Source organism: Styela clava, chromosome 13 (assembly GCF_964204865.1).
Source record: "Styela clava chromosome 13, kaStyClav1.hap1.2, whole genome shotgun sequence".
Taxonomy (NCBI): Eukaryota; Metazoa; Chordata; class Ascidiacea; order Stolidobranchia; family Styelidae; genus Styela; species Styela clava.
Window position 1 is genome coordinate 17,550,782 of NC_135262.1, and position 19,042 is coordinate 17,569,823.

Consider the following 19,042-nt stretch of genomic DNA (forward strand, 5'->3'; position numbering starts at 1 on the left):
AAAATATATACTTACCATCAATAAAAGAATTATTAATAAACATCGAAAGTTATTAGTTTTATCTATTGTCAAACCAGAAATCAGGCGCAAATATACGTTTTATAAACTGCAAAAATCATTTCACCAATGAAGCGAAATTTATATAGTATCAGACATATGAATGTACATGTTTGTTGTGATTTTCTTATAAATAAGGTGGCATGACGATACTCCAGTCCACAGGCAAGACGAAATTCTGACGACGTATTAAAGTAGATTGCGGGAATCAATGAGAACTGTCTGTGTGCGGTATCGTTATCAAGCAATATTTTTTTCTCATATTGCGTCAAGAAATATTTTTGTGAGGACTATTGTACGGGAAATATTTTTTCATTGAAAATATTGCTGCTGTTTGCGAATAGCTTAATTAAGTGTGCGAGACAAACGGATAAAACAGTTAGTGTTAGTGATCCAGATGCATTAATAGCGTGGCACGAGACTCACTACCAAGTGTTCACTGGAGTACTTAAATTAATCGCACCGAAATTTGCTTTGTACGTATATGGAAACATGTGTCTCAACATTTTCAAAAAAAAAAATTATGCTCCTTTCGGTAGGCGTTTCGCTGTGCATCGGCGCTAGGGATAGGTTTTCGATTAGAAAACTCATAGCGGTAAATGTCAGGCAAGAATCTTGTTCCAGTTTCTACTCGCGAGGATGTGGCGGGCTTGACGCAGAGAGGCAGATGTCGCAAATTTGATTCCATCACACACAAAACTAGAATTCCAACACCCGTATACTAACTTATCTTTTAAAACATTTTGGACCAGATTAAAAATGTTGAATTTATCCGTTTTCATTCGGCCGATATAAATATCGATACCAAAAAGGTGACATTTATTGCCGATACCGATACGTCTCTAAATTGAATCAAGCTTATTTTAGGTGGTTTAATTCGTCCGCAAAGTTAAAAATCTGAGTCTGAAATCTGATCTGAATTTTAAAGTCTGAGCAGTCAATCCGGAATATTAGTCAGTGAAACGTTTTATAAAAAAGTGTGGTATCAATATTCTGATAAGACTCGATACAAACGCGATTTCTGTGAAGAAAAGTCCACGCGTTTAGGATATATCGCTTCATTTTATGGCCTTCTTTTCATTTGACATAGCCGACCGGTTCACTCTGAGATAACTTTAATGAGTTTCGCCGGTGTCGCCCATCATGATGGCCGGAGACACTATGACCGTCAGCTGCGGCCGACCTCGACTGTACAGATATCCTTCACTTCGTGAACTGTATTTCTGGTAGTGCTTCACTGTGACGTCATTCCTTGTTCTGTGCGACAAAGTAGTGTAGGGCTTTCTCATAAACAAATGGTTATTGTCGGACGGATTTTCCTTGACGCTGGCGTAGTCTAGTCTATGGGCTACTTCAACCGAGATAAAGAAAAGTTCTTCTAAACTTACCCTGCGGGTTTAAATCCCGCCCATTATACCACGGACACTATCCAGTGCTTCTTTTCTACGACTGACAAAGGAATCCATTAACTCGACTAACTATATTTCCGGACCCTATAAGACGCGATGCCAATTTAGGATTGGCTTACGCAATAATAAAATTCAAATGTTAGATGTTTCAAATAATAAAATTTAAGTATCTCAATTAAGTAACAAACGTCAGTTTTGTAGCACTGGCCGGGATTTTATCTGTGGAAATAAATGTAACCGATTAGAATTTTTAAAATTCAAATCAGTAGTCACCTTGAACATTAACGCCGTAGCAGCGTTCTTATCACTCGTGAGATCTATTGCTAGGTGTTGCCATTTAAAATAACGTTGGTAAACTTTTCTATGTTGTAATTTGATCGTCAGCTGCCTGCAGGTATGAAGGTGTCGGTAGAATTGAAACCACGAATAAATCTAAAATTAGACTTGAATTATTTTCTGAGTTAAAGCTAGAAAATTATTTAAGGTGTACTTCATATTGGTTTGTCGTGATTGGGCACTTTGAAAGAATAAATAACTGTAGTGAGTTCACCATATTCGAGATAGCAATTTAATTAGTGTACAGGAAAAAGTTTATGCCGATAATTTTATACGTTTAGATTGGAACAGTCGTTGTTCGGGACATGAGAATTTTTATATGGTATAATGGAGCAATAACACGAAACCCTTATATCTTAGGTTTGGATGAGGCTATGATTACTATGCAGTTGGTACAAGTTGTATCGAAACTTAAAGACGGCATGAACTAAGAAAAGTTTCCTAGAAATACCCTCTAGAAACTCGCTACACGGCAGTTTGGCTTCTTTCTGATAGCGCTTGGTCGAATGTTCCAGCCATTAAACCTCGACACTCTGTTCCTACGTATCATGAAAGTTCTGTTCGTTTTTAGAATAAATATATGACAATGAGTACTATCGATACTATTTTGCCGGTACTGAATATTTTGCTACTATGTTTTGCGAGTGGATACTCCGTTTTTGAGTTTGAATTTGATGAGGAGAACAAAGTTTACGCGTTGGCACAAAGCAGTATGGGTATGACTATAAACTTTCCTAATCTACATTAGCAACCACTTTACATAATTGAGTCGAGCGGCGTAGTTAATTACATAAACTATAATTAAAATAATTTCTTCAATTTGTCAGTGCAAAGGATGTGGTACCAATTGGCGTTTTCATATTATCTCATAGCGAGATTTCTCAATAGTAAGAATCTTTTTTAAATGCTTGCTCCCTGGATAAGTAAGTAAGCATTAAAAGTATGGTACACGATTGGACAATTAAACTATGTGAGAACTTTGGGGTTTATACATGTACTCGTTTTCTGCTCAGGACTATCACACAAAATTTTGGGTTGCTATACTCTATTTAGTCAAAATAAGTAATCTCGTGTTGCTGCAAAATGCATTGGGCAGTATTAGCATCATGTGTTCGAATTATTGTGAGATGCTCTTCGGTTTTTGCACCGGAAACAAATTTCTTATATTATAAGTTGATTCAATTAATTTAAAACATTTGCTGTCATGGATTTTAGGTCATTGTGGTTTTGACATATCTAAAGTTGATGCCTATTGCTATTGGAATGTAAAGACGGAAACATGGAAATGTGCTTATACATGCAAACCTGGATATTTTGTTTTGGTTATAGATGACAATACTTATCCTTTTATTGTAGAAGATTGTAAGTGAGTATGTTATCTGTGAGTAAAATTACTTAATACGACATTGAATGTTGAGGCCGTCTATGGCGGTAAGAAGATCATAATAAATATTTAAAAGGTCTTTTCTACCCGCAATACACGTGTTTCATTGATGTGGAGACTAGTAAGGCTTCCTTTTTCACGTTTAAGTGCTTCTGAAGTCAAGTTTAAAAACTCAACTAAGTTGAAGAAAAACTCCAAAAACTGAAATTACATAGTTTGTTATATTTTGGACTCTTAATGTACCTAAAGGTTGATATTTAGTTGTGAGATAATCCCTTTTCTCTACAACTAACTAATGGACCAATCGATTTCAGTGCTTAAAAATGGATGAAGCCGCTGGAAAGCTATTACTTTTAAATTTTGCATAAATATTACTATACGTGGCGCTGCGTTAAGCTTGTCTGTCGATCTTTTTGCAAAACTCGTTGCCCAACTAAGTAAGTGTCGATCAGTACCTGTATATTTGAACGTTGTTGTATTGTTGTGAAAAAATTATGCATTTCAATCGATATTTTTCGGAACAACAAATTTTTCGCCCCCATCAAATTAAAAAATGAATTTCTGCTCATGCTGGCAAGTTTAATTTCCAGTTCGTACATTTATATTTTATTTTGGTGCTATTGAAAGCGATTGTGTCATTCCCAGAAGACACTGGGCGCGTTATTATTATTCCGAACCGAATAAATAACACATAATTGCACGCTTTGACGATGCGGACAAACAAACAAATTCTTTGTCCACATTCACGTCAAGTGTTGACGGCGAGAGAACGAAAGATAATGGTTTTATATGAAATAATGTTCATATTGAACATTATTTCCCTCCGGCGTGAACAATCATGCAAACTTTGTCATAGCTAGCTTACCGGAAAAGGTTTGTAGCGTCAGATTGCAGAAAAACCTACAACAAAAAATACCAAAATATAAGCTTTATATTCATTTAATAAAACTTTAGTCCGTAGCGAGACTGAAAACCTTTTCTCAGAAAACACTGTTGACTTCGCATACAGGATACTGAGAAATCACTGATGAGTCAGACGCAACATGATGTGATTAATCTCATGCTTAATTAACGGGTTCAAATGGCAAATTATTCTGTGCTTCGGCGTGCGGGGGAAGTAGCACGTGATATCAATAGTAATCTATATAACATTTTTGATACTTTGTCACTAACAGCTACAAAGAAGATGAATGGCTGGAAAACAGATGTGTTCCTGAACAAGACGTTGATCATTTTTGTCTTGGAGATTACGTTGAACAGGTCTGCTATGTTTTGTAAAAGAATGAACTGTTTAGGAAATTCTAAAATAAACTCATGTTCTCAAAAAAAAAATAATCTCTTGATAGGCATTGTCAAAGCATAAGTCGTGGCAAATGATGCACAATACACAACACATTGTAGTTTCGGGTCCAGTAAAAATTATCCAATGTTATTTTTTGTAATAACTTAAGTTGAATGACAATTGTCATTCAAGTGTTATTTTTAGTTTCTCAATCACGACGTATAGAAAGTTTCGATTACCAAAAAATTACTTTCAAAACATCATGGAAACAACAGATTACCATAAATGATATGGTTGTATTGGTTTGCGATTTTAACAAAATTTTGGAAATATCATCGACTGAAAAGTGAAGATTTTAGCAGACAGAAATTTCACGGTCTCTGGTCTTTTTTGCTTTGTCGCGTAACTGTGTTAATTATTGATGATTTCTAGCTGACAGGTTTGATTACGGCTATTTGTCGTACCTAAATCATTCAATCACCATACACTATTTCAAGCCAACACGTATGATATAACAATGGGAATTCTTGCTCTGAGTATAAAGTACTGAAATATAAATGGGATGGAACAGACGTAAAAATTCATTATTAATCTCTGTCCTGATTCGCAGAATGATAAAATACAGCGTTCAAAGATCAAAGCGTCTTTTTCCATATACTCGAACACAACAAAAAATGTACACTTTTTCCAGCTACTATGTGTGACTGGAAGACTTGTGGTATTATACTATCATCCGTATTCTAATAACGCGACAGGCATATTTATTCTAATTTCCCAACGTAAGGTAAAAATTACTCTCTTCAGGAATTAGGACAACAGTAAGAGTAGGCGTCATTGCAAATTTAAATATGAAAACAACTTTTATTATTTTCAGATAGACCTCTGTCCATATTCGATAGATGCATTGTTAACTTGGTACAACGAGACAGATGATTACATGTTCAAACGACCGCCATTTCAAGCACAGTCACTTGGTTTCTTACTACAAGTACAACTACAAGTCGAGAATGATAATGACGTACAAAGAAGTTTTAAGTCAAAGAGAAAGGTAGGAAAATTGGGATCATCAGCGGGCGAAAAAGGGACAGAGACAGAACACTAAACAGATAAGCAAAATATATTTTCTGATGGGTTAGGATGAATAATTCAATCGCTTGTTTGTCTCTTGGCCAGCTCTTTCTAATTGTCCCGAGTTATGAGTTTGAGCAGTGTTAAAATGCATCAAGCGCTTAACTACTGTGATTTATAAGAATAACAAAATCTCTCTCCGCGAAATAGTAAGCTTATTAATGAGCTTTCGCTAGACCACAGTTCAACTTCTTCCGATGAGACAAAATATAACTACAAAGATAAAGATCGTAACATTTGTTGAGTCAGGTTACTAACTTGACTAATTAATACAGATGGAATCTGTGCTGGTCGTTTGACTAGATTTCATATATTTCTACGTGGGAAAGACCTGCAATCTGTCCTTGAATGCTCTGTACTTTGTGTTTGTATGTATTTATCATTGAACAAAATTGTAGTTCATAAAATTTTTTTTTTCATAGAATACGTGTCAGGTGAGCGGATACTTTCCCTGTACCACTCTGAGTATGTGTCCTTGGCAGAGAAAGGGGAAGAAATGTGGAGGTAACCGTAGATTTTAGTAATTCTGTTCCACTTTTGCCTAACCTTAGTAACAATTTACAAAGTACTCTCATCTTAATGTACAATTTCTACCTTATTCCCGTGGCCAAATAACACGAACGGACAAAATATTTTTCAGCTGTAACTCAATGCGGATTTGACTGCAACAGAATACAATGCATGAAATATTGTCTAAGATGCAAACGTGGACGTCTTGCTGCTAAATGTTTTCAATACAAGACATTTGCCTAAATACTAATTTCCTCTCATGCTGTCCCGAATATGATTGACTGTTGAGAAGTATTTTAGGGCAATATTCTTGTCTTATATATATAAATATATACATAGCTGCATTGACTTGTATGTTTTGTTAAATGAACCCATAATTTCACGCGTGATAGCCACAACGAAATTTCCATAATTTTTATTTGCGCCTCACGAATCACATGTTCAACATATTTTCGTGGTGATCAATTAATGTAAAGGAGAATGTAATAAATTATGTGAATTATTGAAAATTTCCATTTTTTGGCATACCCAAATCTGCACATTTTAATAGTGGCGGCAAGGAGTTGATATCCACCTGACCCAACGGGATTACAATAATTATATATATTTATTTTCACTCTGAAGCTCACTCTATTAGTTGGGATATAAATTAGGCATGTACTCATCCTGATCATGGCGCCTAAGAATTCGCTAAATTCATTACATTGATCTTTTCTCACCACCAAACTTGTTAAAAAGGTCTGTAACAATTCTAATTCACGTATATATTTTTTTTTCAAAAAGTCTGGTATTGAGTATGTTAGATGAATTTAATGAGATTGATCCTGAGATGTCAAGAGTTACTAGCTAGAGCATGAACTCTACCTTTCATGATCCGTAGTCCGGTTTCATAGATTTTTCTTCTGTGAAAATACCTGGTTTTGTTTTAATGCGCTACTCCACGTTTAGTAATGGAAAGCAAACAAACGAAAGAATTAATGCATTGCAGTCTAAGAATTGAACTTAACGCGGTCAATTTCCTCAAATTAGTATAATCATGTAGAAAGGTAGTTAGCGGAGTTTTTGCTTATGACTCCCATAGAACCGCCTTGAGCCGGGGTTGATTGGACACTATTCGACCGTTGCACCGTCTGTAAACGGCCAAACGGCACCCTCAGGGGCGCTATCGCCATATACGAATCTATATAGACTTCTTGTTGAAGTTTTTCTCACACTTGTTTTTCTCTTAATCAGCTGTTTCTAATTGTGGCAAGCTGTGAGTTTAGGCAGTGTTAAGATACTTGTCGTGTTGTGTACGCATTTGCTATTTAGTTTAGGTAAAAGGATTGATTGATATTTCGCAATGATGTATTAGATTTGCATCTTCAGAATTGAGTATGTCATTTGGTTGCCTGTTCGATTGGTCGTTAATTTTAACAACCCACTAACCATTTTCATCACTATACCCACTATCATCCCCCGGACTACATCATCTAACATAATTTACCACTAACTACTACTATCCTCCTGCTATCGACGACCAACCAATAAAACCACGTCATTTCCATCTAATTTAGCCCAATTAAGCATGTAACGAGCAGTTAATGAAACGTCTCGTAGCACACTATGCAGGAAAGGAAGCTGGACAAACGAACACAAAACATATGCTTTTGCTCCAGCAAAAAAATAGGCGATATTTTGGAGGTGGCTCAGCCTTCCACGTGATTGCAAGCAATCAGGTTATATAAATATATAAAAAATGGGGGATCATTTACAATACAACGGTATGACTTGTGCAGATGGACGTATACTACCATCAGTCTCCAGTCGGAGGATCTCTTGCGAAGATGGTTATTGAGATATGAAAACGAAAAAAAATGATTTTCAGTCCAGCTGTCGACTACAAAAATCTTGGCGTATTCAAGTGCATTCTATTGGCAAATTTCGATTTACAACCTTTTCTATTTCGACTGGAAATTTCCACTTTAAGAAGATTCAAATGTCATTCCGAGGAAATTTGAAAGTGCCAAACTCCTCCTCTGATTGCAACAGAATTGGTAGGCTATTTCTTCAAGAAAAACATTTGCGCGAACAATTTTTTCCACCACGCATTCGATTTTATATATCCAATGTAACCATTTGGCTGAGGTCAGACTCTTCGATTTCTTCAAAACTTCATATTGTTCCAAGGTCCGGTTATTTGGGAATGAAATTAGTCAGGAAATAAAAGACTGCAGTTGCGCATGCTTCGCCAGCAAACTTTTTAAAAAATATATTGATAGCTACAGTTGACATTGGTCGCTGTTGGTAGGAGGGCAAGAAACTATTGTGTTTTAACATATTCAATTGAGTTTTGATTTTTCCTCTCCTGTGTTAAATTATTTTCAGTGTGCGTTACTCTGGCTCAATATCGTTGACAAAATGTTAATTTTATATATGTTTTTTAAAAGCTGTGACTAACTCGGTGACCTAACGGTCGCTTCCTTACAGCTCGTCACAATGCCTTGAAATTTAAACTACGTATTTGACATTGTTGACGGGATAAAATACTACTGCCTTTATGCGTATGCTGTGTTTTTCAACAACGCAGGCGAATGGAGAGAATTCACAAGCGTACAAAAAAGGTTTTTTTATGCTTGACTAATTCAGATCGATATATAGTAATAATGGGCCTCAAATCTCTCGGCGCTGGCATAGCCTGGTGGTTACTTCGCAAATCAAGGTTCAAGAAATGTTGCTCAAAACAATCTCTTGCGGGTTCGATTCCCGCCCCCAACACCACGGGCGCAGCCCGGCGTTTTTGCAATTTTAATCATCATATTGAAGATTAAAAGATATTCTTCATTTTCACAGGACCCGCGATTCAAACTAAATTACGATCGTACCTTTTTACGGGACTTTTTCTCAAACTCAAATGCTCGCTGTTGAATGGTGATATATCTGCAATAATGATGTCACATTGTCGACTACGTAATTTCATTTCATCACAAGATGATAAATGTCAATAGCCCAATAACGAGTACTCCCGTAGTGTGTGTACCAAGTTAGGGTTAGGCCATAATTTTATTCTGATTTTCCTCATTTTAGTTCTATTACGACAGGCATGTTCAACCTTTTTTGTGCCGCGGGCCACTTTTAAATTAGGAAACTCATCGTGGGCCTTAAACTCAATATATATATCAGTTCTGATTTAGAATTTGCGCGTCGCCAAATCAAATTGGATTGCACAAATCTATTGCGGATATCTGAGCACAATATGAAGGCATTTTTACGCAGTGCTTGTTTTAAATCAATTTTTTCCTGTATCTTTTGAATTTGTATTGAAATACCTTTTGCATCGCCTTGAAACTATGCCAAAATGTTGCGTTCTGGCAGCTGCACAAGCTGATGAAATAATATTTTTAAAAATGTAAAAAAAAATTCTTGATTTGACTTTCACTGTCATCGCGAAACTATGTATATCGCTAAGTTAGTACCTACACCAAAGTCATAAGATTTTAACAGGAATATTCATCCTAGTTACGGGCAAGATAAATACGAACAAAACGTCATGGCACCACATGATATAAACCCGATATATTAATACTCGTTTTAGTGAGATATGACTTAGATGAATTAGTATATTACATGGCTATATATCGATATATTTTTCATAAAATAAAGGCATTATTACCGTAAAAACTATTAATTTATTTGACCGTATTTTAATCTTTTAATTGGTGAATATTTGTAATTAGTACCCTGAATAATAAATAATTACAGAAACAAAAACCTGGTTGAACGAGACTTGGGTAAGAATAAAAAGCGAAAGATACGCAAATGTATTGAACTCTCGGGCTGTTGTATGCTTCTTCAAAGACGCCTAATGATAATGTCCAATTCTGATTCTTACAGTATTAGATGTTTTGAAAGGATGAAAATATAAAATTCAAATTTTAATCCTTTTTTCCTTTTATTTGAAAGATAGTACAGTGATACAGCAATATACAGAGTACCTATTTATTCACATCTATCATTAATCTTCTTTTGTGAGCATAGCTACAGAAGAGTCTGACTAGCCAATGATTCTCAATAACTGCTCATCGGGTTAACATTCAGACTATACCTGTCTTTGTAAATTACATCCGAAATAAACAATATATATATCATGACTGCCGTCCATCGAACTCATTGGGTTTTTTACGTTTTACCTACGCTTTCACAACAGGTGAACGGGAGAGTCTAGTCCAGACTCTAGACCGGGGCTACTCAACTATTTTTACCGAAGATCCGCATATAAAACTTTTAAAATATTTGGGTCCGGTCTTTCCAGAAATTATATTTCGGCACCTTTAAATACGCACTTCCTCGTCCGACTAATCATTATTAGCTAATCAAGATTGTTGTGTTCTAGTTATTTTCATATATATTTGAATCTATAAAAGGGATTTCATAAAAGGAAACCTCAAAAGTGCGGCTAATAATTCAAAATAAAGAATTAGACGCGGTCCGAATCGAATACCCGAAAGGTCCGGATTTGAACCGCGGTCCGCCAGTTGAGTAGCCCTGCTCTAGAACAGGGCTACTCAACTATTTTTACCGAAGGTCCGCATACAAAACTTCAAAAATATTAGGATCCGGTCTTTCCGGAAATTATATTTCGGCATCTTTAAACACGCAATTCCTCGGCCGACTAATGATTATTAGCTAATCCATATTGTTTGTTATGGCGTTATAGTTCTTTTCATTTAGATTTAAATCTATAGAAGTAATTTTATAATAAAAAACTTCAAAAATGGAGCTAATGATCGAAAATAAAGAATTAGGCGCGGTCCGAATCAAATAGCCGGAAGGTCCGGATTCGGACCACGGTCCGCCAGTTGAGTAGCTCTGCTCTAGACCACAACCACGGCAGAACTTACTGGGCTGCGCTCCCGTTTTCTCTGCACAGTCTCCGAAGATATGGTTCTCAAACGGTGGGGCGCGCCCATCATAAAAATGTTTGCTAGATTTGCTCGTGCGCGCCCCATTTTGGGTGTTTAAATTTCTTGTTTTGTCAGCTAAAAACTACTGCACCAATAAAAATAACAACGAATTTCGCTTGTTTTCAAAACTTCAATTATTTCATTATTTAAGTTCCATCTCCGCATTTCAACGTGTTTTTTGAATAAAACACACTTTCGATTTACTATATGTTATTTGTAGCTTATTGTAAGTTAGTTATCTTTAAGGTGGGGCGCGAGATTTGACAAGTTCTCAAGAGGAGGCGCGGCTGAGAAGTCTAAAGGTTTAAGGCAGGGGTCGGCAACCTACGGCCGACGCTTCCCTGAATTATAGTAACAAAACAGCTGTTTTGACGATTATATTTTTTACGTTACACAATTCATTGTGAGAGCGTGTAGACTAAATTATATTATATTCTAACAATGGCAAAAAAACGTAGATAAGTTAATGCTAAGTGCAAAGGGTTCAATGGCGCCAAAAATACAATGCAATGAGGAAATAAATTTATAGTCGATTCGAGAGATTTATCACTGCTCCATTTTTAATTTAAAAATTATCATTCGTTCGGTTTTCAACTTTTTGAAAATATGTGCGGCCCGCCAATGACTTGCAATCATTGTTCTGGCCCGCGAGCGACAAAAGGTTGCCACCCTTGGTTTAAGACCTCACGCCAAACATACGCTGAGTGCTTCGCGGACCGCACGTTCGTCACTTCTGTTTTATACCTATGCTGTGTTTTTCTTATTTGAAAAACGCAGGCAAAGGGAGAGAATTCACAAAATGAGAAACTTGGACAGTTATATAATAATAATGAGCTGAAACTCTCTCGCGCTAGCATAGCCTGATGGTTACTTCACAAGTCAAGGTCCAAGAAACAACACCACGGGCGCAGTCCGACGCTTTTACGGCTTCCACCACCATCGAGTTTGAACTGGCTATCTAATCCCATACCCGACATGCACTACGGTAACCGGACGAGAGGCCTTGGTTCGCCATATTATTAAGTCGTCTTATTGAATTTACTCTTCCTCGGGATAAATATGTAAATACTAATCTCATTTTAACGTCCAACAATGTAAATGTATGTTAATGAAATCTATACGAAGCGGCACCATGTCGTCACCACTGATTGAGCTCATACTATGAGCCATGAGTCCATGACATGTATAGAATATAAAGTCACTGTGGAAGTATTGACTATTTAAGATCGTATACGTAATCTCCAACTTAAAAAACATTGCTCACTGCACTGCAATAAAACTGCATAGGCCTACAGTGCTGACTGTATTAGATAATATGTATATGAAGGGTCCTATTAAATCGGTCAGAAAACTTGTGGTTAGGTCACAAGTGAGCCAAAGTTATGCTTAATTTTGAATACGCTCGTTTACTTTTAACTCGATAAAACTTGTTGGGGACGTACTCGTCCACGCCAATTGAACTATCAATTGAAATACATTAGTAATTTCAGCTGAAAATCACACAGATTCAAAGGATTTCGAGTAGTGGTTGTAGTTTTTTCAAGATGATTTTTGATTTAATTGAGATATTCTTTATTCATTTGAAAGAGAAAATTTCAACATCTTCAACTATACGATTGCGGTTTAACGTACAAGCTCGATATCATGGACCATTAATTCTATAAAAGAATTTCGAGGAATCGCTCATTTCTGATCGTCAATACGAGGGATTGACACCGCAAAGACTGAAGTATTATGTGCCGCGAGACCACTCGAAATCAGGTTGTTAAACATTAGCTAGCATATTCGAATCAACAACTTGAATAAATATGACTTTGCGTAGATGGCACTGGAATTATATGATTACTTTTTGCAGTTTAAAAAGCAGTGCAAAAATAGGGAGTAAAAATAATGGTTTTGTGGGATCATAGCATTCATTTATGGAAATAAGTTTGATAGCATAATTAATATTATACAATCTGAATGTTGCATAGCCACATCGAGTCAGCTAAAGCAAACGTCTTTAAACTATAAAAAGGGCCTATGTTGGTATTTTGATAGTTTTTTTTTATTGCCATACGAATGTTATATTTACACAGTTTTATGGCGACATATCTCCTTCTTGCTGATGAAAGCGCCACTTTGATAGCGTCCATGGGTTATTATAACTCGGCCTGTTGGATGTGATATTTATTCTGGAGGGGGACAATAGGCTCGTTGAGTCGCCGGCATTGTATCTCGATTTCGCCCTTTCGGGACAAACTAACCGTGTCGAAAGTATGTATGAACGACGCGCACTTTTCAACAAAGTTCATTTATGCAACAAGCTCTCGTTTTTGTAAGACGACAAAGACGATTAAATGCAGAAATACGTGGTGACCTATGTAAGGTATGGGTACCGATTTACATCACAAACCTCGGTGCTTGCCAGCCGGCTTTGTTGGTCAGATTGAGAGAATAGAGGATGAATTGTTATTACCTACCGGTACCTGCTCGTTAACTCAGCCGAATTGCGATGTTGTAGCTGACAAGTTGGAATCTGGCAGCCCACATAAAAGCTTAAATTTAAGCACATTGAGCCTGGTTGAAACAATAGAATACAATTTCTTGCATCGAAACTCGGAAAATGGCTTTGCGATGGGATCGGGCGTGAGTACGAGTAGAAAAGCAATTTTGACACAGAATAATGATACAGAAGATGACGTTGTTGTCGACAATGAAAGACCCCCATCAGTCGAGGTTTGCGCTGATCCCGGATTAGAAGAGGCAGAAGGCATAGCGCATGCACAGATATTAACAAAAATCAACTCTACATTTGATGCAGGCATTGCGTCCATAGACAATAATATGGAAAATATTGATTCGACTGGATTTGCTAACATACTCGAAGAGTACAAGTTTTCTGGAGGGTCAAGCAAAACCCAACAAACAAAAAATCAAAAAACTCGATTGGGACAACTTCCCAAATCAGATCAACCGAAGCTCAGTGGCCTAAACTTAACACTAACCGGACTGAAGGCCAAACCAGTCAACAGAATGAGTGGTATAACACCGCGTGGTTTATTGTCACGTGATAGATCCCAACGAGCGAGGAACCCGAATGTCATGAAATCTATGGAGGAAAGGCTCAGCACTGCACGCAATAATAGTAAACGCCCTGGTTGGAATCAAAACTTCATAAATAAAGATAAGTCAAGTACAGCCAAACCAACAAGGTTTAGAAAGCCCCCGAGAAAATTGAATATCCTTGCAGCTATTAAACCGAGCAATCTTGATAAGGAGAAGGAGAAATTTTTTTCATCTAATTTCACAATAAATCCTCAATTTGAATATAAATATCCGCCGAACGAGAACGTCTTACAGCGTTACAACAATGCATCATCATTATATGTGGAAGAGGTAAAATTATATTTTTCTCCTGCAGTCACAATAATACAGTCTAATTTAAATAGAGACAATTTAATTTAAGACAAATATAACTATTATACAGGGTGTTAAAAATACGCAAAATTAGAGTAAATTTTTTTTCTCATGGCAACGTTAAAAAGTACCTGTTGAAAAACGGTAGTCGTGAAATGTAATTCAATACTGTTGAAAGATGTCAGTCGTTAAATATTTTAAGTAGCATTTCATCTTAACTTCTGTTAATTTTGCGTTACTTTTTTACACCCTGTATATTAGCAAATTTGAAATCGTAATTAGATTGTGATTTGTATAAGCTCTATTTAATGAGTTAACCTGACGATGTCACCAATACAATTCCCATCATGCCCCAAATTAATTTGAATTGAGTGTGAAAACCCGATGGAGATTTTATTCCAGTCGAAACTATTACAATATACACAGTTTATTGACACTGTTGTATTGCTTAATAGTTATTTCGACATAAAAAATCGTATCATGTTATCAACACCTTTTATACAAAAGAGAAACTCATTTAAAACCCTGAGTGGGGCAGACACTGCCGGTGGATCGGTATCAATATCACACAAGGCACCGTATTGACAAAACATCGCATCTCAATTGTTTCAAAGTAACATTATACGACACCTGAAATCAATTCGTGAATTGCGAAATAGTAACCTTGGATTGTCTTGTTATAGGCTACGGCACATGAAGCTTGTAAAAACTTGAAAAATTAAAAACACATATTAGCACTATTGAATTCACGCTATTCGGCTTGGACTTATATACCACCAAGCCTGAGAGCCAATAACAGACTGATAAAACCAAGTTTTATATCAACATAAAATATCCGATTGCAGAACTGATCATATTTTTTCATTGTGTGACTTTTGTATCTAGGTTAAAGGCCCTCTCATCGACTCTCAAATGCCTTGATTGCTGTTTTCTTAACTTATTTTTCTGACTGACTGACTGACTAAGCGTGACTTTCCAAACTTCCATATTTTTAACGCGAAAATGTGAACAGTGTGATTGACTGTGATTGAAATTGTCCTCCTGAATAATTAGTGATCAGAATAACATTGTTTTGCAGGCCGTTGCAATAATGCGTCGTGTTTTAACAAGGTATGGTAATTACGAAAAATTTGAAGCCGCGACTGGAGGTCGGCTGCTCACTCGGACAGAAATTTGGAACACGTAAGTCAAAGCAATTGCTGAGTACTGGACGTGAACTAATTTGAAATACTAAATAATGTTACACTGTAGCCTAGACAATTTATCAGCCGATCACGTTTCTTCGTATCCTACTGTGCGTACCCAAGTATGTTCCCAAATCAAAAGATGCTTTTCATGTTTGATCGTTTCGGTAATTGCACTATCCCCTTGCATGGCAGGCAGACCTTGGTTATTGCAGGCACACAGTTTCAATAACACATTCTGCTCGTCAAGTTAGTAGTAAGTTAGATTTTATTAGCTGCAGCGCCACATTATAGTTCCTTTAGTATGATGGAGCAAGTAAAGAATTTAGATATCGGGCCGAAAAGTAGGGATTGAAACATTACAGAATTCTTTTAAATCTGTATATTGTGTTGTCAACGTAAATATAACACTAAGTGTTTCTATATTTAGTGTTAAGCGCTACTTGGAGCGTGAAGGTTTCTTTGGTGAAATAGTAGTAGACATCAGCAACGACTTGCTATCCCGGGCAGCAATGACGATAAATGGTGGGCGACCGACACTCAGCATCCGAGAATCATCGGCGAGAGAGTATTGGGTTGAAGGACTATTGCGTCATGAAGTCGGTAAGTGTTTGCATATCTTGAGGTTTATATCGCGGATTACGAAAACAGAGATCTTAATACCGTTTAATGAGCTCGTACAGTAATATTATTCTTTTCCTTTGGCATGCCTTTGAAATCGTCAACCGATTCTCTTTCCGTCTATGGAATTGCCGAAAAATAATATTGTTCTCAGATGTGAAGTCTTTTTGGTGTATCTAATACCGCAATCAAATTATTATCACGTTAGGAAATGAAAAGAGTAATACATGGGTATTTAGAATGCCTCACCTAAAGTAGACGGCTCGATGATTTTCTGATCTTGTTACCACTATTGATGGTCAAGAATCGTTAGCTATTTAACGCTAAGCTTAACGATCCAGCATTCTCGCACCTTCTGAGAACATTTCTTGTCTCACTTACTAAACCCCGGGCTACAAGTTAAGTGGTCCTTAGTGAATGTTTTATGAATCCTAAATTTTTGTTTTATCAAAAGGCACTCATCATTTGCGATTTCATAATAATAGACAGCAAGTTTGGCACAATTGTAACACACGGCGTCAGATGGAATTACAACCTGCTAATCCCACCGAAGAAGGTCTAGCAAGTTTACACAGCGTTCTTCTTCGGAAGTAAGAAATTATGTTCACGCCAACTCAGTTATTGTTCGTAATCGAGTTAACGGCAACACCCTTGCTCGTAAATATACTTAATGGCGATTTAATTAATCAAGTTATAGAAAAGGCTTCTGAATAATAATACGAAACTAATTATAACATATACTATTTGACTTAGCACTGCCAAGATAAAAAAAAATATAGTAAGAGCTGCAATCAATAGCCTCAATTAAATGAGACAGCTGTAGTCCACATTGTCTAATAATCAGTGTATAATCGTGCCTGTTTTATAATCGTCTCGACCACGGTGTGCATATCATTTACTGTTTGATGCAACAAATTTTCACGTCGAACATACTATTGTAAAAAGTAATAGACCACCAATTATGTGTGACAGCGCTACTTTATTACATTCTAATAAGCAGATAAGACCTTTGATGGACATTTTCGCTGGACTTTTCGCATCTTAGGAGAGGGTAAAAACCTAAAATTCACAAATACTAGTCAGTTGTTAATTATGGTATAACAATTTAATATCATTTCCAATTAAAGGGATCCATCATTATGGAGAGCAGCTATGTTATATTACGCGGTATACAAAGCATCTAAATTATCTTTTGTGCAACTATTTGCCGACCTGGGTAAATTTTTGGATAGCCCCGAAGTGAGATGGGATTATTGCCTGCGCACAAAACGAGGACAAACAGACACATCTAAACCAGGTAATCATGTAAATTTTGACATATAGCGTGCTTGATTTTAATAGTTTATGAGATTAGAAAATGTTACTTAAATTTTGTTGTTACAAGGTTGTTTCTGCAAAGATCAAGTCTACCTAAATGGGATACTAGCTTTGTTACAGCGACGTAAAACTTTGGATTTTCACATGCTGTGCACTTTGGGTAAAGTATCTCATGAGGACATCGGAAAACTTCGTGAAAACTGCAACAAAGAAGGAACGAAGATACCGACGTTTATGAAAGATATCGACGAATATCGAAGGAGGCTCGACTATATTGTAAACATGAATGGACTTGATACATTTTTGGAAGGCACCTCGGGTAACGATCGAAATGACGGGGGTTCCTGACCACATTAACTCACAAATATATGTAACTACTACTTTAAGTATTATTTAGACAATGTTCGATGTTACAATCTGATGGAAATCCGCTTAGATACTTCCTAATGAAAAATATGAAACGGATATCTATTAGGTATAGGTTCTGTTGAGTGCTCTGGATTTCAGTAAACAGTGCACATCAATACAATGACCGTACCAAATAATCGCCGAGCAGCAACGTTTTCGTTATGCAGCTGTCTACACGATGCAGCGGTACGTTTTATGTACCGTTTATGTTCAAAAAGAGTTTTATTAGTTTCGTACTACCTGTTCCTGCTCGGTTACGATATTTATTTGCTTCCAAAACAATTATATTGTAACTTTTCTCAGTATCACTATTTTACTCCATCTGTTTTCTCCCTTTTCTCTCTCTCCCATCCATCTCTCTCTTTTCAAATTATATTTTTGTATCCTAGTAAATTATGCAATATTGATTCTGTTAAAACATTAGTACGGAGATTCTATGAATTCACGTCCAAGTTGTACTGTTCGTTGAGACCAGTGATGGCATTAAAAATTTTAAAAAGAGTTTCTCTTTTGTATTGACTCACTAACAGCAGGTCCACTTATTTCAGAAACCATTCAAACTTGTAGCTCTTAAAAACAAGATCGGTTACGCTTGCCTTCACGATTTCCAAGAAATGGTTCGCGCGGATTTCTGAATACACCATCGTCACAAGGTTACAACGCAATTTTGCGTGATCTCATCCGGGTATCAAAATTTTTTACGAATCGAGAAAGTTTCATGGTCGTTCCGCTGCAAGAGATAGGCAGCATCAGCATGGAAGTATTTTTAACCCGATCCCGTTAGTAAATGTCATGTGACAAATTTTTAGTGTTTGATGTGAAATTCCACTTTGAGATATCAAAATGAAATCCGGCTACAGCTCACCACTGAGATTAAGGGTTTTGAAAATTACCATATACCGGAAGTTAACAATTTGAATATAAGCGATCGCAGCCCTGACTGCCCAACTGACGGTACATTATAATAGTTTATTTACTGTTAGATTAATTTAAGGCCGGTTTTATCAATTTTTATCACTGATATGTTAGCATTTATTTTATTTTATTCGTGCCTTGTTGGATTC

General features: G+C 36.5%; 2 protein-coding genes across 2 annotated transcripts; both read left to right on the forward strand.

Moving 5' to 3' along the window:
- Positions 1-2,167: 2,167 nt before the first annotated feature.
- On the forward strand, positions 2,168-7,073 carry LOC120332561 (uncharacterized). Its single transcript, XM_039399830.2, has 6 exons — positions 2,168-2,518; positions 3,018-3,168; positions 4,362-4,446; positions 5,343-5,516; positions 6,019-6,100; positions 6,237-7,073. The coding sequence occupies exons 1-6, from the start codon at positions 2,383-2,385 to the stop codon at positions 6,347-6,349; spliced, it is 741 nt and encodes a 246-aa protein (XP_039255764.1). The 5' UTR covers positions 2,168-2,382; the 3' UTR covers positions 6,350-7,073.
- Positions 7,074-12,910: 5,837 nt separating this feature from the next.
- On the forward strand, positions 12,911-18,586 carry LOC120333234 (microtubule-associated tyrosine carboxypeptidase 1-like). The gene is made up of 6 exons (XM_039400601.2): positions 12,911-14,427; positions 15,527-15,630; positions 16,063-16,235; positions 16,708-16,843; positions 17,381-17,550; positions 17,638-18,586. Exons 1-6 carry the CDS (start codon positions 13,420-13,422, stop codon positions 17,916-17,918), a joined length of 1,872 nt encoding a protein of 623 aa, XP_039256535.2. The 5' UTR covers positions 12,911-13,419; the 3' UTR covers positions 17,919-18,586.
- Positions 18,587-19,042: the final 456 nt, after the last annotated feature.

Excerpts from the sequence above, each read along its gene's own strand:
- LOC120332561 (XM_039399830.2), top strand. The coding sequence starts at position 2,383 with ATGACAATGAGTACTATCGATACTATTTTGCCGGTACTGAATATTTTG. Across the intron at positions 3,169-4,361 it reads TTTATTGTAGAAGATTGTAA|CTACAAAGAAGATGAATGGC; the intron begins GTGAGTATGTTA and ends TGTCACTAACAG. Across the intron at positions 4,447-5,342 it reads TTGGAGATTACGTTGAACAG|ATAGACCTCTGTCCATATTC; the intron begins GTCTGCTATGTT and ends TATTATTTTCAG.
- LOC120333234 (XM_039400601.2), top strand. The coding sequence starts at position 13,420 with ATGGGTACCGATTTACATCACAAACCTCGGTGCTTGCCAGCCGGCTTT. Across the intron at positions 14,428-15,526 it reads CATCATTATATGTGGAAGAG|GCCGTTGCAATAATGCGTCG; the intron begins GTAAAATTATAT and ends ATTGTTTTGCAG. Across the intron at positions 16,844-17,380 it reads CACAGCGTTCTTCTTCGGAA|GGATCCATCATTATGGAGAG; the intron begins GTAAGAAATTAT and ends TTCCAATTAAAG.